The sequence below is a fragment of the Cenococcum geophilum genome, assembly GCF_001692895.1.
Source record: "Cenococcum geophilum 1.58 unplaced genomic scaffold K441scaffold_4, whole genome shotgun sequence".
Lineage (NCBI taxonomy): Eukaryota > Fungi > Ascomycota > Dothideomycetes > Gloniales > Gloniaceae > Cenococcum > Cenococcum geophilum.
The window spans coordinates 1,041,042-1,068,832 of record NW_027137562.1 but is presented as its reverse complement, the minus strand read 5'-3'; the positions used below and the strand labels follow the sequence as shown (position 1 = coordinate 1,068,832).

At 38.9% G+C, this 27,791-nt stretch overlaps 3 protein-coding genes across 3 annotated transcripts; 1 reads left to right on the top strand and 2 right to left on the bottom strand.

Annotated features, from left to right (window-relative positions):
* Nucleotides 1-9,659: 9,659 nt before the first annotated feature.
* K441DRAFT_539259 (uncharacterized protein) lies at nt 9,660-10,193 on the bottom strand (the record flags this gene model as incomplete). The annotated part of the gene is made up of 1 exon (XM_067642549.1): nt 9,660-10,193. A coding segment is annotated over one exon (534 nt), but the record flags the coding sequence as incomplete, so codon positions are not given.
* Nucleotides 10,194-17,851: 7,658 nt separating this feature from the next.
* Nucleotides 17,852-18,016, bottom strand: K441DRAFT_652615 (uncharacterized protein; the record flags this gene model as incomplete). The annotated part of the gene is made up of 1 exon (XM_067647393.1): nt 17,852-18,016. A coding segment is annotated over exon 1 (153 nt), but the record flags the coding sequence as incomplete, so codon positions are not given.
* Nucleotides 18,017-19,864: 1,848 nt separating this feature from the next.
* On the top strand, nt 19,865-20,050 carry K441DRAFT_538064 (uncharacterized protein; the record flags this gene model as incomplete). Its single annotated transcript, XM_067642511.1, has 1 exon — nt 19,865-20,050. A coding segment is annotated over one exon (186 nt), but the record flags the coding sequence as incomplete, so codon positions are not given.
* Nucleotides 20,051-27,791: the final 7,741 nt, after the last annotated feature.

The following is a 27,791-nucleotide window of genomic DNA, read 5'->3' as shown; positions in this document are numbered from 1 at the left end:
AGGCTTAGCGGTTTTTAATTAGTCGTGAAAATTAGTCCGGGTCACGTAATACCCCATTAAATTTTAAAATCTACCCCTTACTGCTCTCTATCTTCCCCTATTTACTACACCCTACCTACTACTAATATACTACTCCCTGCCTACCGCCGAAATGCCTTCTGATTGTATATTTTGTAGTACCTATAAGTAGTATTGCTCTTTTACTAACTTTATAATAAACCGTCTTGGAGCTCCGTATAAGACCTATTAACCTTATAAGGTTAATACTTTTTTCCCTTCTTTTTAATTGCCTTTCTAACTCTATATATATAGGAGAAAAGAAAAGGGCGGTCCCGATAATCTTTAGCGGACCTTTAGCAGCCTACCGCTGCTTTTACCGCTACTTCCGCTACTACTTCCGCTGCTACTTCCGCTGCTGCTTCCGCTACTACTTCCGCTACTACTTCCGCTACTACTTCCGCTACTGCTTCTTCCTCTACTTCCCACCTCCTTATACCGCCTGTATTAATCCAGCCGCGACCTAATATAGCCCGCCCTATTACGGACCAGTTAGATATTAGGCCTATAAGTATAGCCGCTATTACTATAGTCTGCCCTATTACGGACTAGTTAGATATTAGGCCTATAAATACGGCCTATAATTACTACTAAGCTTTACACTAAATAGATAAATGGATTGGTTCTACGCGGGCTAAATAGCCTTACTTTAAGAGCTGCTATAAATAAGGCAATATTATCCTACCTTTATTTAGACCCCCGCTATAGTATTTATAGACCCTACTATAGTCCTAGGAACGCTTCGCCTATATATTTTAGAACTAGCTCCGTTTATATAATATGGCTTTAGCTTTTACCTCCATTAACTACACCGTTACTAACTATAGCGCTACTTCGGCCGGTATTAATTGTTTCTAAATTTATGGTAAACTGTACTACCTTACTAGGCCTATAGAAGCTCCCTCTAAAGCTACACCTTAATATACTTAGCTTTACTTTTATAACCCCACCTACGCTACTAATATCCGTCTATAAATTAATCCGTAGCTTAATATAGAGGTTTTACGGCGTCTTATTAATATACTATATAAGATTGCTAATCCTTTTATTACCTTATACCGAACCGCTGTAAAATAGCTTTAGGTGCAGGCGTAGGCGTAAGCTACGTCTACTCTATTACAGATTATTCTAAACCTATAAATATAGCTAATTATTAAGGCGGGCGCTAATTAGCGCCGTAAAAATCTACCTATAGCTACTAAGGTTGCTGTTATTATTCCTAATAAGTATAAAAGCGCTAGCTTCCGCGATATTATTTTTACTAACTATAGCCGGCCCGGGGAGCCCCCGCGGTACCACCGTATTAACTTAAACTACGCCACCTATATACCGCTATACTACGTACTACTCTTTCCTTATAGTAACCCTAGCTGGTACTAGGGTATACAGCTCCATAGTAATTCCTATACCCGCTAGTATAACTACCTTCCCCAGTAAGCTTACTTTTGGTTCTACCTTTACGTCTATAATGGCTCCGAATTAGTGCCGTTCGCCTTCTGGCGCCTATTTTAGTAGTATATTATTAACGCCTGGGCCCTATATAACTAGAATAAGCTTAACTAGATCTGTTCCTACTAGTCTAATATCCATACGGACCTATATAACGGCATTATAGATGCTATCTCCTATGGAGATTTTAACCCTAATTCTATTAACCGCCGCGTTATTCTTCCTTTAAGTTACCTTAGTAGCGCCCGCTTTATTAGCCAGTGCTACTAAGATTCTATAGTAATAGTCCGCTATTACGGCCGTCTAAGCCTATTTATTACTTTTACGGCCAATCTATAGTAGGATGAAATTACCTATAAGCTTTTACCTTTCCAAACCGCTATTAACCGCCCTAATTTAGTTACCTATGTCTTCCGTATAAAGGTTGTCCACCTTTTATATAACCTTAAGAAAAACTAGATTTTTAGTAGATTCCTTAGCTGCGTTTAGACTATTAAATATTAAAAACGGTGCCTACCGTATTTCTACTTTTTTCTCTTTTTATATCCGGAGGACCGTGATGCGTTAATAGATTTTATAGTTATTAACTATTATATATCCGCAGAGCTCTTATAGCCTTAGGATAACCCTACTAGATAGCTTACTAACGTTATACGGACTATAATAGTTTATGGGCCCTATAGTACTAATAACCTAAACGCCCCCTATATAGTTGCTGGTGCTTACAGCTATCCGCTAACCTACTTAAAGCGATTTCTAAAGCCGTTCTGCCCCGCAACGGCTGTATATAATAATAGTTACCCTTAGTATTACCGCCGTAATGATTTACGGTTGTGGCCTATCCGTATACTAGGCGGTAACGGTACTACTATAAACCTTAATAACCGCTAGGTTGTACCGTATAATCCCTATCTTAGCATAAAGTATAGGGCCTATATTAATGTTAAGGTCTGCGCCTCCATATAGGCCGTAAAGTATATCTATAAGTATATTTATAAGGGGACTAACTGAACAACTGTATAGCTCTCGAATAATAACGACGAAATTAATAGGTACTTTTACGGCAGATATATTAGCCCTACGGAGGCCGTCTAGCGGCTATTTAAGTTCCTAGTTTATAAGGAATACCCCCCGTAATATAGCTCGCCGTATACCTTCCTAGCTAGCAGCCCGTTTATTTTTAGCCGGATAAGTCTATAGAGGACCTACAACAGCGCCTTAAAATAGCCTATTTAACTTTAACTACTTAGTTTTAGTATAACTCTAAAAATATAGACGGTCGTGCTACGCTTTATTAGGACTTCCCTTATAGATATACCTTTGTGGTAAAAACACGCCAGTAGCAGCGCCGCGTCCGCCTAAAGGATACTGTTATTGGCCGTATATATTACTATAGCCCCATTACTAGCGAACGGTATTATTTACGGCTGCTACTTACCGTTATTTCTAGCGCTACCTCTTTTAAGCACCTCCGTACTGTTGCTAGTACTATTTACCTAACCTTTTAAGCCGCTTACGTGGCTTTAGGGCTCCTTAATAATAACTAAGAGTGGGTTAACTGCCTATAGAAAGTATCTGTATTTGCTACTAGCGCCTAGCTACGGTCTCTTTTTATAACTTCTTTAGTCTACGGCCCCGTAAGCAACCCTCCTGCCCTTTAGGCGAAATTTAAGCCGTTTCTTTATAATAATCTCCCTTACGTTTTAGAGCGTCGGCCTAATCTTTTAGGTAGCATTAACGATATATATCTAGATTACGGCCTATATTTTATTTAGCGGGTGCTTATAAACTATAGCAAAACTCTTACGAATTACTTTCTACTTTTACTATAGCACCGTTGGGACCTTATAGATGGTAACCCACTTATTACCGTAGAGCTTAATTACAGCACTACTAAGGAAGGCCGCCTTTTTATAGAGCTACGTTTCTAGCTAAATTTTAACTAGGCTGCCTACTTTACTATAGTTACTACCGCTATAGATACGGACCCATAGAACGCCCATTTTTTCCTATAGGGCCCTATAGGCACTAGTAAAACCTTTCTTTACCGCTATATCTGCCACTACTACCGCTTTTACGGCCGTATTATTCTCTACGTCACCTCTTCTAGCATAGCTGCCCTTTTACTGCCTGGCGGCTAAACTACCTACTCCCGTTTTTGTATTCCTATTAATCTATATAAGGAATCCGTATATAACGTGCCTAAAGACTCCTAGCTAGCGCAGTTACTGCGCTCTACTGCCCTTATAATTTAGGACGATGTGCCAATATAGCACCATTACTACTTTAAAGCTATGTACTATATGCTTACGGACATCCGTTCTAATACTTAGGCTCCTTTTAGCGGCGTTCCCGTTATTTTAGGTGGTAATTTTACTTAGATTCTCCCTGTTATAAAACGGGGGACCCATGCTAATATTATTGCGGCCTACTTACGGCAGTCCTTTTTATGGCCTTCCCTCCGTATTCTATCGCTACGCCAGAATATACGCGTTTTAGACGGCGAGCTAAATTAGCGCTTTACTACCTAGGTCTATAGTTTTTCTTATAATCCTACTCTTACTAGCCGTATCTAGTTGCCTACTAGTATTACCCAGTTTACTAATCTATAGCCTTTTATTAACTCCGTTTACCCTCCCGCTCTTTTATAGCAGGCGTATACTAATCTCTATATATTCTACGGCCGTGCTATCTTAACCATCCGTAATAACACCGTTACTGCTATTAATAACACTATCCTCTACTCTCTTAATGGCCCTAAGTCCGTTTTTTACTCTACAGATACCGTATAATAGGATAATCTAAATATTAAAAGTACTTCCCCCCCAGAGCTTTTGCAGAGCTTTAACCCTATATACCTTTCTCCTACACGGCTCTACCTTAAGGTTAGCGCTCTAATAATCCTTTTACGGAACCTATATCCTAAAGAGGGCCTCTATAACGGTACCCGTATAGTTCTTACCTAAATAAGCCGCCGCTGTCTTAAAGCCCGTATTCTTGGTGGTACCTTCGCTAACCAGCTACGGGTTATCCTATGGATTATACTATCTTCTACGGAAGGCAAGCTGCCATTTATTATTAATTAACGGCAGTTTCCTATCTATTTATCTTTTGCGATAACCATAAATAAATTATAGAGTTAGTCTTTTAACTTTATAGGCGTTGATTTACGGATACTAGCTTTTATACACGGTCAGCTCTATATTATACTGTCTTAGGTTACTACCGTAAATAGTATTTTAGTACTGCTTCCCCTAAATTAAACAGAAATAGACAATATTATATATCCAGAAGTTTTGCTTAATAGTAGTGGTAGTAGTAGTGCTATTACTTAAAGAAGAAGACAACGACAACGATAACGATATAAATAGCTATATTAATATATATTACGTAATCAATTATATAAATCTATACGCGATTATTACGTGAAGGCTACCTAAGTCAAAACAGCGAAAGGCTACCTAAGTTGAGCCGCGACACGCCCCTTGCGTAGCGAGGGGTAGATTAAGTTCCCTCCTAATAGAGGATATTATAATTTAATTATATCGCAAACTATAACCGTAGCTGCTAGATTAACCCTATTATAGTTACTTAAAGTTAACATATATTAAGGATCGGGCCCGGTTTACAGCAAATACGCGCCTATAATCTCTTAGACGCTTCGCAGAGGAATTTTTAGGGTGGCAGGGGTAGTAGGGGCTAGCGCGACGTTCTATTGGCTCAGGAGTTCGCAGAAGTTAGTACGCGCCGCTAATTGGCTCAGGAGTTCGCACGAGTTGGCAGAGTGGGGCTGTGGCAAGAGAGTGGGGCCGTGCAACGCCAAAAATTCCTCGGAGAAGCGGCTGAGGCACCTGAGATAAGGAAAGGCTACCGTTGGCGCACCAGGCAGATTCTCGCTCAGCGAGATCTCTCCCATTCCTCCTTCCCCTTCCCCTTCCACATTCTTTTGTGCCACAACTCAACATTCCAGAGCCTCGGCGCACACTTCGCCTGACCAAGGACACTTGGAGGTCTCGGCCTTTTCTCTTCTACTGGCCGAACATGTAACCGCACTCGCAAAATGGCCGCGCAGCCAAAACGCCCATACACCCAAAAAGCCCCTGCGGGATTCTCTTGCTTAGATAAACTGGTCGAACGTTTAACCGCGCTCGCAAAACGCCCTGCGGGATCCTCTTGCCCAGGTAAACTGACCGAACATCTAACCGCGCTCGCAAAACGGTCACGTAGAGAGAACCGCCCATACACCCAAAAACCCCCTGCGGGATTCTCTTACTTAGGTGGATGAGAAGTGAAGTGGAGTGGAGTGGTTATAAGGACGGATGGGATAGTTTCTGGGAACTTCTAATGATGTGTGGTTAGCGTGAGGCAGCAGGCTTGGGTAAAGCCAGTGGGCATGCGACTAGGCAAGAATAACCGACTGCGAGGGGCCCGAAACAGACCCCGCTACAGGCCCCGCTCAAGCGTGCGCAGGGGTGCGTTTATGCTACTCAGGCCCGTGCTCAGGCTGCTCAGCCTCAACTCAGGATTCGCTCACCCCAACTCAGCCACAGCTCAGGCTGGAGCAGGAGCAGCTCAGTTCCCTAAACGGGAAGGGAAAGTGCTTGTGTGCAAACTGTGGCTGAGGTCGGCTCCTCAGGTCTGCTGGCCCTTGCTTAGGCCCGGCTCAACTTCAGCTCAGGTCTGCTCCGGTCTGTTCACCCTTGCTCACCTGCTGCGGCGCAGTCTCAGATGTACCCACTAGAAATTGTCAAGTTTTAGCAAGGGGCCTCAAATCTGTCCCGGGTCACGAATTTGGGCGCCATACAGTTTTGTAAGCCTTGGAAGCTTAGGCTCCTTCCTAGGGGAGGATTATCTACCCTTGTCCTTATTACCATATAGTGTGCTATTCTATAACAATGGCCGACCTCCCTCTTACCTCCTCATCTTTTTCTCTTATCTCTTCCTTTTCGTTTCCTAGTCGGAACCCTATACATTATGAGTATCTAGCATAGAAAACAAGGTCCAAAGAAGAGGGACCCAGACAGTTAACTTAAGGCGGCTATATAAAATGGGCTCTTTAAGGATAAATCCGGGATTAGCAATAACCTGGTCCATAAAAAACTTGGTAAAAATAGTAAACCGCAGTATAATGCAATGATGGAAACTTGGAGAGGGTACGTTAGTATAATTTTTTTTATAAAACTACTTAGCTTTTTAAAAGCTTAAATAGTATTATATTAAGAGTTTTAGGGTATTATAACCCTTATTAAAGCACTCCTAATAGTATTATTAACCTAGAGTAAATCTCCTAGGCCTTAATTTTTATAGCGCTAAGCCTGGCTTTCGTCATTAAAATAGTAACACCCGTTAATAACACTTTTACTTACCACTAATATATAACCTCGCTACTATAATAGCGCAGTTCCTTAATCTCCCGCGCGAAATATGTAATAGAGTGTATTGTAAGCTTCTAGCGCTAATTAGCAAATTCATTAATTATTCGGGCACCTTTATTATCTATAGAAAGCTTCTAGTTATTCCCCACTAACCTTAACGCCTGGAGCCACTATATCCGCGTTTATAGGCACCGTGAAACGCTATCCTCCTTACTTACAAGTAGGTTTACAATAGAAATCATATTATACTATTTTAGTTGGGCGGCGATGGCAATACTATTAGGGGTGCTTTAATGAGGTTTATAACACCCTAAAACTCTTAATATAATACTACCTGGGCTTTTAAAAAGCTAGGTGGTTCTATAAGATCTTTTATAAAAGGTAGAGCGTTATAAACCTTGTTAAAACACTTCTAATAGTGTTATATCTGTCCAGGAGTCTAAAATGGTACTTTATTTTTAATAGAATTAGGACTAATAACTAAAGCTCTATATAGAAGTAAAGGAGATTCTCTATAGTTCTTATATATTCTAGATTAGTATAGGCTTATACTACCCGCGATTTAACCTTCTATAGGGACACTTCTCTAACTCTAGCTTATACGCCACTAACTAGGACCTAAGCTTAGTGTAATAACTACACATTTATATTAAAATCTAAGATATTAACGGCGTCCTCCTTAAGATCTAGGCTTTACTATGCTCTCTACCTTTAGCTTTACTGCCCCCTATAAAATATTAAACCTCCGCGACCTACGTATTTCTTTTTAGCACGATTTCTAGTTTGACGCTTACCGCCCTATCCCGCTTAACCTAGTGGCCTTATTTAATGGAGTTGGCCCCACGCTACCGGTGGTAAGAGATATGATTTAGGCACTGCTTGCGTCTACTCCTAAGTAGGCGAGTATACGTTAGGGTTTAACTAAGGGGAAGAAGCGGGATCCTTCCCTATACTAGCGCACTTTACCTAATTGGTATAAAGTTAATATCCCGGAGAACTAGGTGCCTATTTTAGCGGTAGTATAGGAGGAATTGGTAAAGGAGTTAGAGGGGATTTAAGGTTTAGAGGCTAAGAAATATATAATATCTGCTGCTAAGTAGGGCGAGGGGATTATAGTATAATATTAGGATTTGGAGCTTTATGAGGGTTAGGTTGAGTACTAGTTAGAGCTAGTAAGTTAAGTATAGGCATATAACTGGCGGTAGCTACTTAGAGGAAAGTTACTTGTTAGTATATCTTTTTTTAAGCCCTTAGTAGATAGAAGCCGGTAGAAAGCTACCTAGGTAATTATCTATTAAAAGAAGCTATTATAACGTTCTGTAATGTCTTATTAAGAGTTAGGGTAGTTAGTAATACTACTAGGGATGCTTTAACGTAGTTCCTAATGCCCCTAAACTTATAAGATTTCGCATTCTCCTAGACAAACTTAGGAGATATTTAATAATAAGAGTTTAATCTACCTAAGTTTTAGGGTATTGTAAACTTCGTTAAAGCACCCCTAATAGTATTATCCATCTAGGGCGAGTCTTACTTTTTTATAATGGTGAGACTACCGGTCCTTTAGTCTTTAGCCGCGTAGCTAGGTTTTCTAAGGAGATACTATTCTTCTTAACTACCTTACTCTCTACTAATTAATCTTAAATTCACCTCCTTTATTAAAGGCAGCTATATCAACCTCCTAATTATTATTATCCTTATCTTCGCCGTCGCTTTCCTCACTACTGTCTCTTTCCTCCTTCTTCGCACTACGCTTCTTCTAGGGTATCCAGCGCTTCCGCGGATATTTTTTCCGGAAGTTGGACTCTTTAAGCACCTTATCCGTCTCCGGATCTTTATTTAGATTAAGGCGATTAGCTTCGTCCTAGAAGTAACTTTTATAAGAAAAACCTCCCGTATCTAAATATATCTTAAGTACGTCTGCTTGTCATTCTTATAACGCTAGTATCGCTAGCGTTTTCCGAAATTCTTAGATATAATTGGGCTTTAATAAGGCATTAAGTGTAGCCTTAGCCTCCGCAATGCCGCCGTTACGGTAGGCTTTAAAGACATCTTTAAATGGGGTAGCATCTGCCGTAAGTTAGTTCCTATTTTAGAATCGTATAATACTTATCTTTACCATTAACTGGATCTATCCGCTTAGCCTAATAGGATATTAAGTATACTAGAGGATCCGCGTCCTAAAGCGCCTAATTTATTCCAATACCTAAGTATTTTTTATTGTCTTTATGTTCCTTACCTACCTAGGTATAGTGAGCGAATAGATAATAAAAGTATTTACTTTTAGTGATCTCTCCCCTTTGCTTTGCTTTGGATGTTTAGAGGTAGTATAAAGACTTAGGTCGTCCCGTATTAGTTAAAGGTTTATTTAAAGAGGGTACTAAGGTATATATTTTCTAGACTGCGTTTTTAGAGAGTACAGACTTTTTTTTTTTTTTTTTTTTAAAATCCATTGTATTATACTACGTATAATACTGCGCATGCAGCCTCTAGGCTATGGCGCTATAGTTCTATATATATAAATCCTTTTTAGACAGCTTAATATGTACTAGTAGCTATATCCTCCTAGTTTATAAACCCCTAGACTAGGGGTTTACAGCTTCCTAGTAAAATACTAAGTTACTACAACTATTTGGTAATAAGAAAACGGTAGAAGAACTATAAGAAATCCTAACGCCTGTCCCTGTCCTTTTGCAATTTATTTCTATTCTTTTGCTCTCTAATATCTCTTTATAAGAGCCTAGTAGGAGTTACCTCCTTCTAGAATCCTATTTATTTTATCTATTCTTCCATATCTTCTGTACTAGTACAGTGTACTAGTTTAGCTGCTTTAAGAGTCTCGCAGTCCCTGCTATCCGCAAAGTGTTTTTCTTTACAATTAATGCAAAGAGGGGTAGTATGCCTGCAAGGTCTACCGGATATTAAACAGGTAGGACAGTAGTGGTCTTTAGATAGATGTGCAGCCGCACAGAATCTACAGGCCCTAGTAGAGCATCTGTCTCCTATATGGCCAAATTTTTGGCAGCTAGTACACTGCGTAGTAGGAGAGACTTTTAGGTGTTTTACTACCTTAGTAGCTGTACCTGCAATTAGAATCTCTTTTTGCTTAAGGATTTCTTGTCTTTTCTCTTCATTCTCTACAGTAAAAACTATAGAGCCAAATCGAGTTTCTAAATTGTATCTTTTTTCTCTAAATGAGATCCATCTAGGTAGTCCTTGTATCCCTATAGGATTAAAGGTCTCAATTTCTTCCTTTAGAAGCTTAGAGCCCCCTTCTCCTAGAAAAGGTAAGGTAGGAACCCTATAGGCTATAATTTAAACCCATAGTTCTAGTTTTTGTTCTCTTTAGAAGGTAAAGCAGTTATATCAGATCTCCTTGTATTTGACTAGGAAATCTACATTATACTCTTCTGTAGTAGTAAGGAGAATATTTTGTTTTCCTCTAGTTCTAGCTATAGACGCTAGTACTGGCTTTTCTACTTGCAGTTTTGATGCAAATAGTTAATTGACTTTGTTTCGTATAAAGAAGATATCTAGAGGTTAGTCCTTTTCGTCTGTAATTAGGACTAGCTTCCTTTCTTGTAACTGCTTTTTCTTACTTCTAGTAGAAGTAGGAGGACTCCTACTAGAAGGAGGTGGTAGTGAGGAGGGTAGGGAGGACGAGGAAGAGAGGTTCTTCCTTAGTCTTTCTGCGTAAGTTTTCTTAGTAGGGGCTACCTCCTTACGGAGAGCCCTTACTTCTTCTACTAGCTCTTTTAGGACATCTTTTTCCTTTCCTTTTCCTTTTATAAAGGGATTTTCTCCTGCTAAAATACTCCTTATATAGTCCTCTAGCTGTTTAACTTGTTCTTTTTTTTCTTCTTCTTCTAGCCCTTTATATGCCTGGGTTAGGCTTTCTAGNGCTTTTTGTAGGTATTNTTCTGGAGAAAGGGNAGGAAAAGGTATAGGTGTACTNGGTGTGCCATCCGTAGTAGTTATTGGTTTCTTTTTTGCAGGTTTTTGGTTTTCTTTTTTAGGAGAAGTCTGAGGATGTCCTCTTTTTTCTCCTTTCTTAGTAGGAGGAGAAAGAAAAGAAGATGAGAATAGAAACATATTATTATTTCTTTCTATAGGTGTTTCGCCTATAGATTCGTTGTCGTCACTTGTCTCTATAGGGGGTTTCTTTTTAGCCCTGCTAGGCTTTGGCATCTTATAGAAGGAGTTATAGGGGGTTTTTCTAGGTAAAAAGCCTTGCTAGTTTTTACTATCCTTATACCCTTTTTCCTTACTAATCCTACTGGAGGATTTCTGGGGAGATTAGGCTTAAAGGTAGTAGTAGTAGTAGTTTTGGTGTTCCTGTCCGTGCCTCGCTTACAAGCTAGGACCACCCCTAAGAAGAATTTTCTGTAGGGGGAAAGGGGGTAAAACGACAATTAAATCCACCTATAGCTCGCTAAGCAGTAGGAATTGGGTCTTGAAAGTTGGAAAATCGATTGTTTTTGGTGGTAAGATGGGTATGCGTAAGTTTTGAAGTGTGGCGCTACCTTTTGGTAAGGTTGCATGTGTGGTAAAAGGTTGTAGTACAGACTTACGTTAAGATAATATTAAGGTTCACGGGGGTGCAGCTACTCGTGATACGGGTCAAAATAAGCGAGAACACCTAAAATGCATTGATTTCTACTTCTAATCACCACAACTTGCTTTTAATGGGCTTCCCACCAGAATTAACTAGCATTTCACATCGTTCTGGCATCTCTACAATACGCGCGTGAATTTACTGCATCGTTACCTTACTCCATTCCTCCTACAGAGCCTATTTTAGCTCCTCTATGTCTATCCACACCCTGTAACGGATTCTTTGCTTTATAATATTCCAGCAAGCCTTAATTGGATTTAAATCAGGCAATTGAGGTGGGTGAATAATAATATCAATCCAATTAGCCTTCCTGTAAGCTCCAGCCAAGGATTTAGTCTGTCCTTTAGGAACTGCATGGCCATGGGAGTAATCGTTGTCTTCTTACAAAACCCACGGCTTGCTAGAGTCCTAAAGGCGCGCATATTGAATAGCAGAGACATAAATAGGCAATAAACGGTCCACATAGTATTTCTGAGTCATTAAATTGCCTTTAGGTTTAACTTCTTGCTCGTAAGGTAGCAAAGCTTCCCACTCCTTAATTCGCTCATCATATAACTCTTAAGACTCGTTCTTACGGCGGCGAGGCTTACGTAGTCGTTTTGGCCGAATAATCTTATCCTCCTCATCGTGGTAGAACTTAAGCTTTTCACATTTAGCGTGCCAATTAACCCATCCAGCAGCGTATAACCTATTCCCTTCTCTTTTTGGCCGTTCTTGAATATTCTCAGGATTTTCACGCGTTCCTTCTTCCCGCAGTATATAGCCAGCTCCCATAGATAAAGGATCAACATAAAACTCATCTGTATAAAAGATAAACTAGTAGTAATCCTCTACCGTCTTGCCCTTGTTCTCTATACCGTAATTAATCCGTTTTTACTTGTTTATAGGGGAAATCTTCTTCTTTATGTATGCCTGCTTAAAGCGCCGCGCGCCTTTAGTATATTGTTTAAGCATTGTCTTAAGCTGGCGTGGTTTGACTCTAATATTAAAGTGTTTAATTTAAGCCTCAAGGAACTAATCGCGGACTAGATTTAATGGAGATACCAAGCGCTAGCATTGCTCTTTTGTAACTTGAGACTTATGACCAAGAACCTTTAACCTCTTACGCGTATGACGATGTGCGTCACATCCATTTAGACGTCTATCATGGAGCCAGCGTTTTGCTGTAGATTTGGTAGTGCCAGATTTAATCGCAATTATAGGAATGGATTTCTCGCCGTGTTCTCGGTCGTACGCGTTAAAAAACCAGTCCTTTTCAATTGTATCGTATTCGCCGACATGTCTTTAGTTAGGAGGAGTCTTTTCACGTGCTACACGCCGTGTTATAGGAGCCATAATAGTAATGGTAAAAATGAGTCTTTTCGCGTTTTCGCGATCTCGCTTATTTTTTGACCCGTATCACGAGTAGCTGCACCCCCTGGTGGTTGGGTGGTAAAGCAATCTAGCCTTGCAGCCTATTCTGCCACATATAATACGCTATGTAAAAGCCTAACAACTGCGCCTTTAGTGCGGCAAGAAATTAAGGCAATGCTTAGGTTAGGTGGTAAAGCGCTACAGCTCCTCTGCTCCTCTACGGCACAGCATATAGGGGCGTAACACCAATATACAAAATCCATCCCACGAACAGACTAACCAGCCGATTAACCATACCACAGAGGAGCACATTAGAATCCAATACTTGGACATTAGCAAGATATTATATTTAGAATTCTAGGGCCAATTTTTACTGCGCTATTAGCGTATAAGCATTATAGTGCTTGTTTCCTTTAATTCCTCCATCTAATTTATTATAATCCTCTTTTAATAGAATGGATATAGAAGGCATTACATCTAACCTAGACTTTACTCACTAAGTTAAATTATAAAAGACTTAAATAATATATACAACTTGTCGTCCGATCTACTATGTATGGTATATTAACCCTATACCATACTACGCCGTATTTAAAGTAGAGTTTCTCTTAACCTAGCTTTATCCTACTATTTCTAAAGATATATTTGGAAGTATATTATTCGACACTAATTGTATTATACCTTAGGCTTAAATATTAGAACGCGGGGCCGTACGGGAGCTGCTTATTTTTAGTAATAGTATAATTTACTATATCTATCTCTAACTATTATTTAATTCTTAAACACTTTCCTTCTATAGGAGCAGTGACCTTAAGCTTTTTTTAATATTATCTTTTATATAAGACCGTTAAATCGTTCTTCTATAACCTCTACTATATAATTTTAACTTCTTCTTATCTAGAGCTTCTACGCGCTCCTTATTGTTATTCTAGGGCTTACCTACGCCGCGCCTATAGACCTTATTAAGAAAGTAACTGTTCCGTATAATAATATATCTAAATACACCGTTGCTATAAGCTTTTAACCTCGATCTGCCGCTTTATAGCATTTAGTTAACGGGAAGTAATACTATAGTGGTTCCTTAGTAACACCTATAAGCGGCCCCCTACTATTATATATCTCTTCTACACGAAAGGTCTTAGCGGCGCTGCTAGGAAATTCTCTAAGAAAGACGGGAATGCCATAACCACGATCTAGGTATTGCTCTCGGCCCTTAACCTATTAACGTGACGAATTAGCTAATAATAAGAATAGGAGATATGGACGAGCGATCTTTACGTATTAAAATAGGTAAAGTCTAATCCGCTACGCTGTATTACGTAAGACAAAGACAAGCGACGATAATACTTTGGAAATATATCCGCCGCTATAGCTACTATATGTAATGTCTTCGCCACTGTTATAGATATAAGCGTTAATAAGACCAAGGACAAGGAGAAAGTAAATAAAAACGGTATTTAGTAATAATAATAATAATAAATTCAATTTACCGCCCGTCCCGGTCCCCCTAGTGGGTCTACGCAGGCTAATACCTTCTATAGGAAAAACTCTAACTTAGAGAAAACCCCACCTCGGGCCGCGCTGGAGAGATAGCAGCGTTCCGACATCGGAGCGCCAGCGGCTCGCCTTCTACCTGCCTTCAAGTCTGCATATTAAGCCAACTGGCCGCGCTTCACGGACAATCTCACTCTGCCCCCTTCTTTCCTTATCCTTTTACCCTTATTCTTTTACCAGTCCTCTAGGCTTTGAAAGGGCTGGTATCCACTTATGTCCTCTACATCCATTGCCTTTACTGCCTTTACTAGGAACGGTATTTAGTATAACGTTAAATATCTAACCCTCTAGAAAGCGGATAATAAGGGTAAAGTTAACTAGATTAAAGCTACAAACCTGGATAGAACTATAGTTTTCACCTACTAGGTCCGAGGATCGGAGAAGTTACGTAAAAGAGGTAAACTAGGAAATAAGCTAAGATCTACCTACGGGATAGATAATAAAGATATCCCGGCGTTAGTTAATAAGGGTAGAGAATTTGTCAGGGCACTGAGCAGGCTGATAGAATGATACATATGATGCTCTATGAGGAAGGATCTCAGGGGCTCAAAGGCCCCGAGAAGATATCTACACGATAGCCCGCGCGCTGTCACATGACACGTCGCTGAGCTCAAAGAGACTGCCCAAGTACCCCCCCTACCAACACACCCCCCTAGGCTCTATGAGCTCTAGCGAATAGGAAACTCCTCCGGGATAACTATACCATACTCCATAAGGTTGTGGTTAATAGGTAGGGGCAGTATAAGTAGTAAGAAATGAAATTGGGAAAATGGAAATTTCGAATATTAACGACGCTCGATCGCCCGTCTCCCATGCTAAAAAGTAGTATTAGTAAGCTTTTAAAAATTTAAAACTAAGTCAATTTGCATTAATTCCGGGGTTCCGCCGGTCGTAGTATAATTTCCTAATTAGGCCTAGGTGGCCTAGGTGACTTTAGTGGCACCAATACCTTCTTCAATCGCCTTATAGGCGTCCTTTGGTAAGCTTTCGTTAAACCATCTACTAGTTAATCCATGCTCGGTATATGGTGTAGTTTAATCCTACCCTATTCAATATCCTTAATCTTGCGGAGCTTAATATCCGCATAACGCTTCTTTAGCCTTTTAACGAATCGATGCGTCTTAGCCCTCTTATGTTAAGTCATCTTAACAGTCAGTATTTATCGCCTGTGAGGAGCCTCTGGTGACTGCAGGGCTTCCTTTAATATTCGCGGTATCTTAATCTTATACAGAGCTCTTGGATGAGACTCCGGAGGGGTCGGCTGTATATATACGTAAGATAAGCAGACGACTGCCGTATAAGAGACCTTCTTTAGTTAAGCAGCCTCTGTCTCCATACCCCCCTTAAGCTATTAGTCAATTCAATAGACGCCACTGCCATTAAAATCGACGTCGTCCTAATCACCGCCTTTCGCGATCGTTGGTATTATGCTCTCTCTACCTATAAGGAGAGAATTAGCAGCTGATTGCCGTGCTGCCTCCTTTGTAGTAGGTGCAGTTTAAGAGATCTGGCGCTTTGCCGTTGTCAAGGCGTGCGCAATATATTGAGGCTTTAAAGCCTACCGAATAACATATAGGCCGTTTTTATAAGTCGCTCTGCCCACCAGCAAATCGTCGGAGTACCGTCGAATCATACGGCTACCTGTTTTCTTGTTAGACCCAATGTAGAGCTTCTTGCGCTTCTTAAGAGCCAACTCCAATAGGAGCTTATAAGGTAATTTAGGTGCATAGTAGGCCTTAATGGCCACCATACAGGTATTGCCGTCGTCTATTAGTATGGGTATATGTACCGTTCCTTTGCCGGTCACATAATAGATAGTCCCTCCTAACGTTCCTATTACAGTAGGTATTAATAGAGTCTTATAGTTAATGAACTCGCTTTATTTATTGCTTATTATAATATTAGAATAGGAATTAAGGAACCAGTCGTCCTAATTACTATTACCTAAGTTATCAACTATAGCTATGCTGCTAATAAATAGGCCTTCTGCCGAGCCTCTGCCTATTATTCCAACTTAATAATTCGAATTTAATGTAGTCTCTACCCCATCCTGGGGTGGATCTATATATAAAATATGCTTTTTATAAGGCCTCCACGCCGGATATCAAAGCTCTAGGTAAAAGTAAAAACACCTCTCCTTATTGCCAGGGTGCTTACTATTGCAATATAAGCAGCGCTCAAGTTCCTTTTCTTCTAAATTGGATTTTAGTTAATCGTCTAGCTTCTTGCTGACTAAGGATATCGCGAGGGTAGAGGTAGCTGGTCAAGTACAACTCTCGTCCATAAGGTCGCTTACTAGCTCCTCTATTATAATAAGGTCTTCCTCCCTTATGACTCTCCTGGCTGCTTCTCGTCGATTAGCCGTCTATATAGGGAACTCCTCCTCTACCGCATAAAGCAATCGGGCGTGCGCCTGCTTCCTTAATATCGGCATTAACGCTACAATCGATTTTCTCATACCTAAGATAAAAGCTTCCGTGTAGGCTTCGAGCGAGGTATAGTCTTTACGGTTAAGATCAAGCCATTAATTCCATATCTAGTAGTTGTGAACGAGACCTTACGCGGTATATAGTGATCGAATTAAATTAAGCAAATCCTTAATAGAGTCGCGCGGCTTGCCTAATGCAGCAAGTTGATTGCGAATTAATTCTGACACTGCGCCCTCAATTATCTTAAGTCCCGTTATCTGTTTATATCGCCATTCTCAGCATTCATTCGTATTTGTTGGCGGCTCTACAGCCGTACCTTATATTAGTGGTAGGAGGTCTTAAAGCTTAAGTCGTCGTATAATTCGACGATACCATTCTTTATAATTACTCTCCCCTTTTAATACAGGAACAGCCCTAAGAGAGCTATGGTATTCCTTTTTCTGTACTGTGTCCGCTATAATATATAATTAACCGGTTCAACCGTATCGTGCGTGGCGTGTATTTATATTTATATTGGTTTATTATAAATTCTGTCGCACCATGCCCAGCTCCAAATTTGAGGGTATATGGCTTCGTGTCGACCAATCAATTAAATAAAATAGCAGCTGATAGAGCTTTGATGGAAGCTGCAAGAGGGCTCATAACCTGTCAGGGCACTGAGCAGGCTGATGGAATGATACATATGATGCTCTATGAGGAAGGATCTCAGGGGCTCGAAGGCCCCGAGAAGATATCTACACGATGGCCCGCGCGCTGTCACGTGACACGTCGCTGAGCTCAAAGAGACTGCCCAAGTACCCCCCCTACCAACAGAATTTAAGGTTAACTAGTAGGAGAGGTATAGTCGGCGTAGGAGAGAGAGGGCGTTTAAATGGTTTCTTGCTATTTGTCTTACCGCTAGGCGTTTATATCGGCATTATATTTCCATCTATTATCCTAGTCGTTTAATTGCTGTTATACAAATGTTATATTTACTTTCTATACTATTAAGTACGCAGTCCCGGACAGGAGGGGAACCTACGCTCTATCGTCATCCAATAGCGGTCGTCATATACATTAATAAGCTTAGAGGACGAGATATGTATTCCAAAGCCCTCGCCTTCTAGAGTCCTTAATCGATTAATATAGCATCCTAATCGCTCTAGGACGTACCCAGATACTAGATATGATGCCATATAGCGGTCATTATTAGAGTGATGGAAGAAAAAGAACCCTGCCTAGGTATGGTTTCTCTACGAGCGTTAAAAGACTTCTTTTCCCGTTCTAGTGGGTGAGCGTTGCCACCTTAAGCTCGCGCGAGCCGAGGTGAGTGTTGGGTGAGCAAGGGTAAGGGTGATAAAACAGGGTAATCCCTTACCCCGCTTAGCGCCGTGTCTCTTTAGGGCTTAAAAAGGCTCTTTCGACCTAGCTTTATAATGTGACGTACTTTCCCCTTTCCGTCTTAAGCTGCTAGGCCACAACTTTGTCTATTTTCCCTTACTAAACTTAACTTTAAGCCTCTATATAAAGCCAAATTCTACCCCTATAAGGTTTATCGACCCTATATTTTCTACCGTTCTTCTAAACCCTAGGGCTAATTAAAAAGTTTATAGATTATTATTTTACGGCTTAGGAGCGAGGCTATAATTAACTTGGAATTTACTTTACCCGCCTAAGTAACTAATATAAAGGCAACCTATCTACTCTATTAGGGAGCTATTAAATACTTAGACAAGCGGATATAATAATAATTCTAGCCTATAAACCCTACTACGCCTAGCGAGAAACTATGCTCCTAAGAGAAGAAATAATGGCTAGTAATATACACAAAGATTCTAATCTACTAGCTTAATAAAATATGGCTAAAACTACCTTATACACTACCCTCTTAAGCTTTCTTTAAAGATATTAGTTTAGGAAGACTTGTGGAAGTTAAGGTAGTACCCTAAGTCTTAATTGTAAAGTAATAGATGGGACCTAATTAGCTTATATAATATCCTACGTTCTATTTAAAATAATAGAGCCCTTAGCTTATTTAAGTTAGAAGGTCTAACTATATAGTAAACCTACTTAGATTATTTACCTATTTTAGGGACCTGACAAAACTGGGACTATACTAGGGTAGTTAAAATAGAGCTAGGCTAAGTAATACTAATTCTCTCTATAGCTTGGGCTGGATAGTAAAAGCAACTAAGCCTGTCTATATGGAAATTTGTATACAGTTAAAGGGTTACTTAAACCCCTAGTAATATATATAACTTCTATAATTAGAGTAAACCTTACTTACCTGGTAGATTCTATCTAGTCTATCTACCTGTATATCTCCAGGACGTCTATATACGGATATTACCTAGTAGGGATTACCCTACTTCACCTGCTAATTAACTGCCCCTTAAAGGGGTGGTAAGGATATAGCTAGTAGCGGATATAGGGCCTTACTGCGTTATACGAGTTTAGTTAAGCGGCTTATAGCTATATTAATATGGTTTTAGCAAAAGCTCTAGAAGAGAGAAAGGGAGTATAGTTTTTAGATAAGGATGCTAAGGAGAGTTATTTGGGTATAACTTGGCTAAAGAAAAGGGTAGTACTAAGGCAGCCTTAATATTCTACTGTTTATTAGGTGGGCGGACTTAGTAAATAAGAATCCTGCTTATCCCTTTGCTAAAGTGTTACGTAAATTAGCTTAATAAACTAGAGATTATTTAGACGTTAAAGTAAAAGAGAACTTAAGATCTAGAAATGGAACTTAAATAAGGAGGAGGGGTGTAGCGGAATAGCATCTTGTATGCGCAGTTTTAAAGTAAATAGTATTAATAAATAGTTTAGGCTTGGCGGCTCCCGAAACTAGTCCTATTAGGGTACTAGAAATATACCCTATATAGAACGTAATATAAATAAGGTACGCTTAAATAGCAACAGTTTTGCCTCTATATTCGCTATAAGTAATTTAAATAGCCTTATATTTTAGCATTCTACGTATTATATATTCGCTTCTCTACCTCCTCTTAACAGCCTTTTTATACGGCTAAGGTCTTACCTATACTTAGAATAAATAGCTTATAGTTATTAAAAATGGGATCTTTATAGGGACTAATAGTTACCCTTATAGATATATCTCTTATACTATTCCCGGTTTTAATAATAATATAATAACTTATCTCTTACCACTATTAGCCTTAAATAGGATTAGAGTAAATAGTTTAGATATTTTATATGCTTTAACACAGAGGACCGCTAACTAAATAGTAAATTTTTTATAACTTTAGGTTATACTAGGGGCTTACGTCGCTATAAAATATCTTAAAAATGGCCATATTACGCTGCTGTAAAACTAGCTAGGTAAGCTAAAAGCGGCTAGTATAGTCTTTGTTTTTGAAACTACCTAGCCAAGTAATTATAAAATATTAATAGACGTTATATAGTGGACGGTAGACAGTACTAGTAGTAACTAGAGAGGGAGACTCTTAACCGCTTAGAACTTTAATAATAATAGATGCTATTAAATTAACAGTAGCACTATTTCTACCGCACGCTAAAAAGAGTTTCCTAACCCTGTTTTTGGCTAGCCTAAGTTTATTAATAAATAGTGGTATAAAACTAACTATATTATCCCTATAGATTTAGAGACAGATTCTATATATATATTATACTGGGTATAGTAGTAGCTAACGGAGCTAGGCGTTCCGGGGCTGTCTAATAGGAAAAATAAATACTATATAACCTGCTTTAATATTAATATCGTTACCGGCCCCATCCTAGGAAAGCTATTAAACCCCCTCCCTTAGTAGGACCTATAAACTGCCGCTATTCTTAACTTTAAATCCCGTACTATATATACTACTAATTCTCTCTTAACTAGTGGTATTACCTTTTTCCTATCTTAGCCGATGGCTTCCAGATAATCTTAAGGGCAGTAGTAAGTAACTATATATGCTAAAGTAGTATAAGTAATAGATAGCAATAATAGTTTCTACATCGGCAAAATATGGTACCCTACCAATGGCCTCAATGATTGATGGTTGACGCAATTGGCGCGCAGTTGAGGGCATTTGGCAACTCGACCGACTAGCCTATATCGTGTTTTTTTAACACGCAGCCTACGCGTAACATGCCAGCAATCTACGCATTTGGCAACTACAATTATATTTACCTCTTTTATACTAATAGCATATTTTAAATAAATAAAAGCTACTTTAAAGCTATTTATAAGGCTAGCAAAATAAATAATATTATTTTAGATAATTTAATATAATATAGCGATGGTTCTCTTCTACCTATCTACCTATTAACTTACCTACCTACCTACCTACCTACCTACCTGCATCGCCTACCTGTCTGCATCGCCTACCTATTTACATCTGCCTACCTGTCTATATCTGCCTACCCGTTAGCATCTGCNTACCTATCTGCATCTACTTACCTGTCTGCATCTGCCTACCCGTCAGCATCTCCCTGTTTGTGCCTACCTGTCTGTGCTACCTTGATTCAATCGATCGATCGAATCGTTTATAGTGTTCGCTGGCTAGTCGTTGTCGTCTGGCTCTGGCGACGGTCGTCTGGTTCTGGTTCTGGTAACGGTCGTCTGGTTCTAGCGACGGTCGTCTGGTTCTGGTAACGGTCGTCTGGTTCTGGCGACGGTCGTCTGGTTCCGGTAACGGTCGTCTGGTTCTAGCGATAATCATCTAGTTCTAGCAACGGTCCTCTGCTGGCTGCCGTTCTAGTGCCTCCCTAGGTAGGGAGGATGTAAGGAAGGAAGGAAGGGTAAAAAATAAGGCGGCTAGATAGGCAGAGATACGTATAGAGGCTATCGGGAATATAGCGGGGACCCGATGCAGAGCTTTGTGTAGAGCCTCCATACGCAGAGCTTCGTACAGAGCTTCGTGCACAGCTTCGTACAGAGCTTCGTGCAGAGCCTCCGTACGCAGAGCTTTGCGCAGAGCCTCGTGCAGAGCCTCTGTACGTAGAACTTCGTGTAGAGCTTCGTGCGGAGCTTCGTGCAGAGCTTTGTGTAGAGCTTCGTGCAGAGCCTCTGTACGCAGAGCTTCGCGCAAAGCCTTATATAGAGCCTCTATACGTAGAGCTTCGTGTAGAGCTTTGTGTAGAGCTTCGTATAGAGCTTTATATAGAGCCTTGTGTAGAGCCTTATACAGAGCCTCTAAGTAATAAAACTATATAAGATTGTATAAGATTGCGTAATTGGTATATAACTTTACCTTAATTGCATGTCAAGGAATATACAGTTAGCTTTTAAAGTTGTTAAGTAGGTTAACTGCGTGTTAAGGAATATACAGTTAGCTTTTAAAGTTATTAAGTCTATTTATAAATATTAAATATCCGTAATAAAGGCTTAAGTGCTGCCTAGTAGGTTTAAGACTTCATACATTATAATAGAGGAGCGTAGATCATTAATAAGGCTAGCTAAGGTATCTATAGGCTTATAGTAGGCGTACTTACAGAGCTCTACTTCCTAGCAGGCCGTAATAAGTTTATTATACAGGAAGTCGTCTGTTTAAAGCTTAATATCAAGACCGTGCTATAGGTGGCAAAGGTCTTTAATAAGGATTTGCAGGCACTCTATAGTCAATTTTTTAGTGTTCTTATCCATTACAGTCCGTAGCTTAGTCGCATTCCATTAGGTAAAAATATCACGCTTATATTCTGGTCCTTTAAAGTAATTATATATAGCTTTGTATAGCTTATTAAAAGGAACACTAAGGGGGTTACTCTTAAGGTTAGTATAGTAGTGGTTAAGTGCTAGGCCGCACAGCATAGTAGAGTAGGCTTAGCTAAACTCTTATTTAGGAATATTAGCCTTCTAGCAGAGGTCCGTAAAGATAGTTAGTTTAAAGTTAAAGTTATTATTTTCGCCGCTGTACTTAGATTTGTCGGTATAGAGCTTAGCCAGGTTAGCTAGCTCCTTACCGTAGGTCTTTAGTTAAATAGGTTGCGGATCTATAACTTGCAGATTTATAGTTTGCGGATATATAGCTTACGGATCTGTGACTTAAATAACGGGGGTAATTTAGTCCGTATTTTGGTTTACGGGGGTATTACGGTCCGTAACTTAAGTACTAGGTATACTTTAGCCCATAAAATTAATTCTAAAACTGCTTAGGTTTATAGGACGAATTTAGTTAAGTAGGTTAGGTATAAGGCTAGCAATTATATTAAGTTTAGAAGAAGTAAAGAGTTCCTTAGTTTCTTAGAACTAGTCTAGGATTTCCTCTTTAGTCCATTCCGTTTAGTCCTTCTTGTGTATTATATTATATAAAGACTATATAATAGTAACTTGTTTATTCCTTTTAACCCATATACCTTAGTTACGTAAAAGGGTCCGTAGGTTACGGATAGTAGTAGGGTTGTATACTTTAAAGATAGCTTCCATAAAGTCCGCGAAGTCTTCCTAGTATTACTCCTATAGGTTAACGTTTATAAGCTTAAAATATTCATATTTAAGAACTTTAAATTTAATATAGTTGTTGACGTCAGGTATAAACGTAAGGTCGGCTCCCTGCCTCCACTTTTCCTAGCCTTCATCAACTTGCTTCCTTAGGTCTACCATACTATATAGTGTAGTGTAATACGCAGTAGGTAGAAGAGGTCTTGTAGTGGTCCGTAAAGGCGGTTAATATCCGTAACGGTTTGTAGAAGAGTAAGGGTGTTTGTAAGGGGTTTTAACAGGTCCGTAGTAGTTCATAAAGGGGTAAGGGGTCTCCGTAAGGGGTCTAAAAAGGCGTTAGAGGTATTGAAAGAGGGTATAGTAGGGATAGGGGTTCAAGGTTTAAGGGTAGGGGGTTCCATACAGGTCTATATTCGCGTCTATTATACTTCTAGTAAACCGTACTAAGACTTAAATAAGTATACAGAGTTAGAGATAAGTCCGTAATCCCCAACTTCCGACCTTCCAGCAGGTCGTACTAGGAGTCTAAACAAGTAGTCGCTGTCATATATCGCTCGGGGGGAGGTATTAAGTAATTGCTAATCTGTGCGCGCTCACTGATCAGTATTCGTACTAACTTAATAGTATGAGTAAGTCGTATCCACGGGCACGAAATACATGTAGTATCGTATGCTTATTTAGATGGTAACTGTCGATTATATAAAGCAGACTACGTGGTCTATATACTAATACACCTCCCCCCTAATTAGTTAGTGCTTCATAAGTGCACCAGACGCGTAAGCGAGTAGTTAGTACACTAAACGCGTAAACGCGTACCTGGTGTACCGAACGCGTAAGCACGCGTTTAGTACAACAGGTGCTGTAATTATACACCTATATATATAGCTCTATAGTAGAGCCGTTGTCTTTTACCTTTACTAAAGTATTTAAAGTTAATAATTTGTTTAACGGTCCACTCCTTATAGTTCTTATCTTCGTTCTTATCTTAGATTAGTACTAGTAGGGGTTTAGGCTATATCTACCCTAGTAAGGGGTTAGGCTAATAGAGGTGTAGTAGCTATAGGTAAAATATAGGCTATATCCCGCAGGTANCTAGGGTAGGTAGGAGTTCTAGCTTATATACGGCTCCCCTATTAATAACTCGTTTAATTAAATAGGGGCTAAGGTTTTTATAATTAAGTAACTTTATAAGCCTCTATATAGAGATATTATATGCATTTAGCTATACCTAGTCGCCAATACGCATCTCTAGTGGTGGCGTTCTATAACGGTTGGCAAAGTAGGCCTACTTTACTTAAGCCTAGGCTATTTTTCCCTTATAGTAGTTAAGTAGATTTTTTATATAGTCTATATACTAGTTAGTAAGTAGCATCTTAAGGCGTTTTCTATATAGCAGTTTTTTATTAATAGGTTTTAGTAGCTCTATATTAAATTAGGGGTAATAACCCTTATTCGCGAAGAACGGGGTAAGTCCTATAGTAGTTAAGACGTAGTTATTCACTATAAATTTACCTAGTAGGAGGTAATCTACCTAGTTATCTTAACTATAGGCGACTACCTATTATAGGTACGCTTTTATACTAGCATTAGCGTTTTCTGGTTACCTAGTAGTTTTATAGTAAAAAGATATAGATATTTTAATGGAGATACTGTAAGAGTACATATATTAGATCCCGCCGCGCTTACGAACAAGTTCGCAAGCACTCCGTGTCTTTTTGGCCGAATGGCGACGTTGGGGCGGGAAACGTTACAATTGTGCTTGCGAACTTACTGGGGCCAGGTGTCGTGGGTTCGATCCCCATCGGTCACTTCGCTCTGGTACAGTCTAACGCGCATCCGTGCGATGAGGCGTCGGTGAAGATTCCGATCGCTTACGTTACTAGGGACTCCTAATATATGGTGCGACTCTTCGTGTGCGGACCCCCTGCGGCTTGGCGTTCGAGGNCGNNNGNNNNGAGGGGAGGGCAATTGTAAGAGTACATATATTAGATCCCGCCGCGCTTGCGAACAAGTTCGCAAGCACTCCGTGTCTTTTTGGCCGAATGGCGACGTTGGGGCGGGAAACGTTACAGATACCAAGGCGTTAGCAGATTTATCTCTATATATTAGAGTTAAATTATATACCTTAATCGGACGTAATCGAGTTAGGTAACCTATATAGTCAGTAAACTTTGTAAAGAAAGGCATTAGTAACGTTACTAACAGCTACGCCTTTAGTTAGGACGTAGTAGCGCTCTTTTATAAGTCGGTATATTATTATAAGGATATTTTTATAGGTACAGCTATATCGTTTATAGGGTAGTAGGTTAATAACGAAATATAACTAACTACTAGACCTTGCATATTACCCTATTTTACTAGCGTTAGCACTACCCTTATATGTCTTAGATATGCTTAAAATAAGTTATAGGTCTTAGAGTTAGGGGTCTACTTTCGTATATATATACCACTTAATTTACATAAATTTACAATTAAGTTATTTATTTAATTCCTACACACTGCAAAGCTTATATAAAATCTATAGCGATATCTGCCTATTGTTATATAGGTACTAGTAGAGGGTATAGTAGTCCTTAGTACTTTATATTAAAGGCCTTAGCGCGCTTATAATTATAGTAGGCGCCTATAAAGCGTTTAACTAAGTCTATTATTTTTAGCTAAAAGTAATATTAGCTAAGAAGCTTATAGGTTCCTCCTCTACCTAGGTAGCCACTTAATTAGAGGTTATAGGCCATTTAGATTAGTTACTATTATAGATTTTCTAAGTTAGGGATAAATAGGCGGCTTCTATAATAGAGCCTATTCTCTTTTACTTCTAAGGCTGCTATATTAATCTAGCCTAAGCTTTAGAGGTTAGTAGGCAGCGTATAGGCGCTAGTAGTCTTTACAGCAATAAGTTAATATAGTAATGGGTTAATAGAGGTGTTATATACTATAGTAATAAGCTTATTAATTTTGGGAGGTAACTTTAGTTCTATAGTATAAAGCTAAGGTATAGTTGGCTCTATTATAGGTAGTATACCTAGGGCCAAATTTCGTACTTTTAGGATCGTTTGTTATTAGAACTAATTATAGGGGTTATCTTTTAACTAAAGAAGGTCTTACGAGCGGCGTATTAGGCTATTAGGTTTAGTACCTTATACTCTTAGTCTATATATAATTTTAAAGTTAAAACTAGAGAGGAACTTGTTCTAATATACTTAGCGTTAGTTTAGCTACTTTATAGTTATAAAGTACTTAAGGTTACAATAGTCCGTAAGGACTTTAGTTAGCTAGTTAAGCTCTTCTAAGGAGAGTTCTAGTTAAAATTCTTTAAACGCTTATATAATTATAAGGAGTTTTTTATTATAAATCTTATAGTTATACTCTTATAGTATAAGCTTAGATAAATAGAATGCAACTAGGTAAAGAAGACTATTATTACCTATTTAGAAGAGGACGCCTATATTAATATAGTCTAAAGAGTTAGTTTTAAGATAGAGTTATTATCCTGGTGTAAAGTAAGCTAAGATAGGTGCTTTAGTAAAGGCATTTTTAAGGTCTTAAAACGCCTTCTCGTATTTAGGCGTTTAGGTAAAGCGTAGATACATTTTTCTTCCTTTTACAAAAAGGCCCTTTATTCGCATTATTGCTATAAATAGTGCTACTACACTTAAGAAGTTATATATAAATTTCTAATAGAAGTTAATAAAACTAAGGAAGGCTTATATGTCCTTAATGCAGTTAGGGGCTTGCTATTTAGTAATTATATATACCTTCTTAGGGTCTATACGGACACCTTTAGTAGTAATAATTAGTTTAAGGTATTTTACTTCTATAACTAAGAATTTATATTTCTTTAAATTAATATAAAGTCCTATGTCCCTAAGGCGCTATAGGACCTTTTAAATATATTTAGTATACTTAGAAGGGTTACCAGTATATTATCTAGGTACGCAGAGTAGAAGTCATTAAGGTAGTCCTATAAGGCGTTATTAATATAGCTTTAAAAGGTGCCTAGGCTATTATATACGCTAAAGGGTATAACGGTATATTTATATTAGCTAAAGCGTAATGCTAATGCGGTTTTCTATTTATTACCTTCCCGTATTTAAAAATAGTTAAAGGCGGCAATAATATTAAGCTTAGTATAGATTTTAGCTTAACTAAGCCGCTTAAGGGTCTTACGTATAAGCGGTACTAGGTATTAGGTTTTAATTACAATAGCATTAAATCCTCTATAGTTAACGTAAAATTAAATACCTCCTTTTAGCTTCTTAGTAAGAAGGATAGGGGCGGCTGCTAGTAATATGCTAGGACGAATAAATCCTTTATTAAGGTGCTTGTTAATATACTTTTTTATAACTAGAAGTTTATCTTTTAATATTAGGTAGGGTCTCTTATAAGGTAGCATTTTTCCTTATTTAATATTAATAGCGTAATTATTAGGTTAATATAGGGGAGTATATCTACGTCCTTTTATAAGCATATATCGGTAAAGTTATAGTACCTCTTAGGGAGAAGCTTACAGAGTTCTTTATTAGTAAGTCCTTTTTTAAGCTTTATAAACTTCTTAAAGTNTAAANGTAAAAGTCNNTANAGTT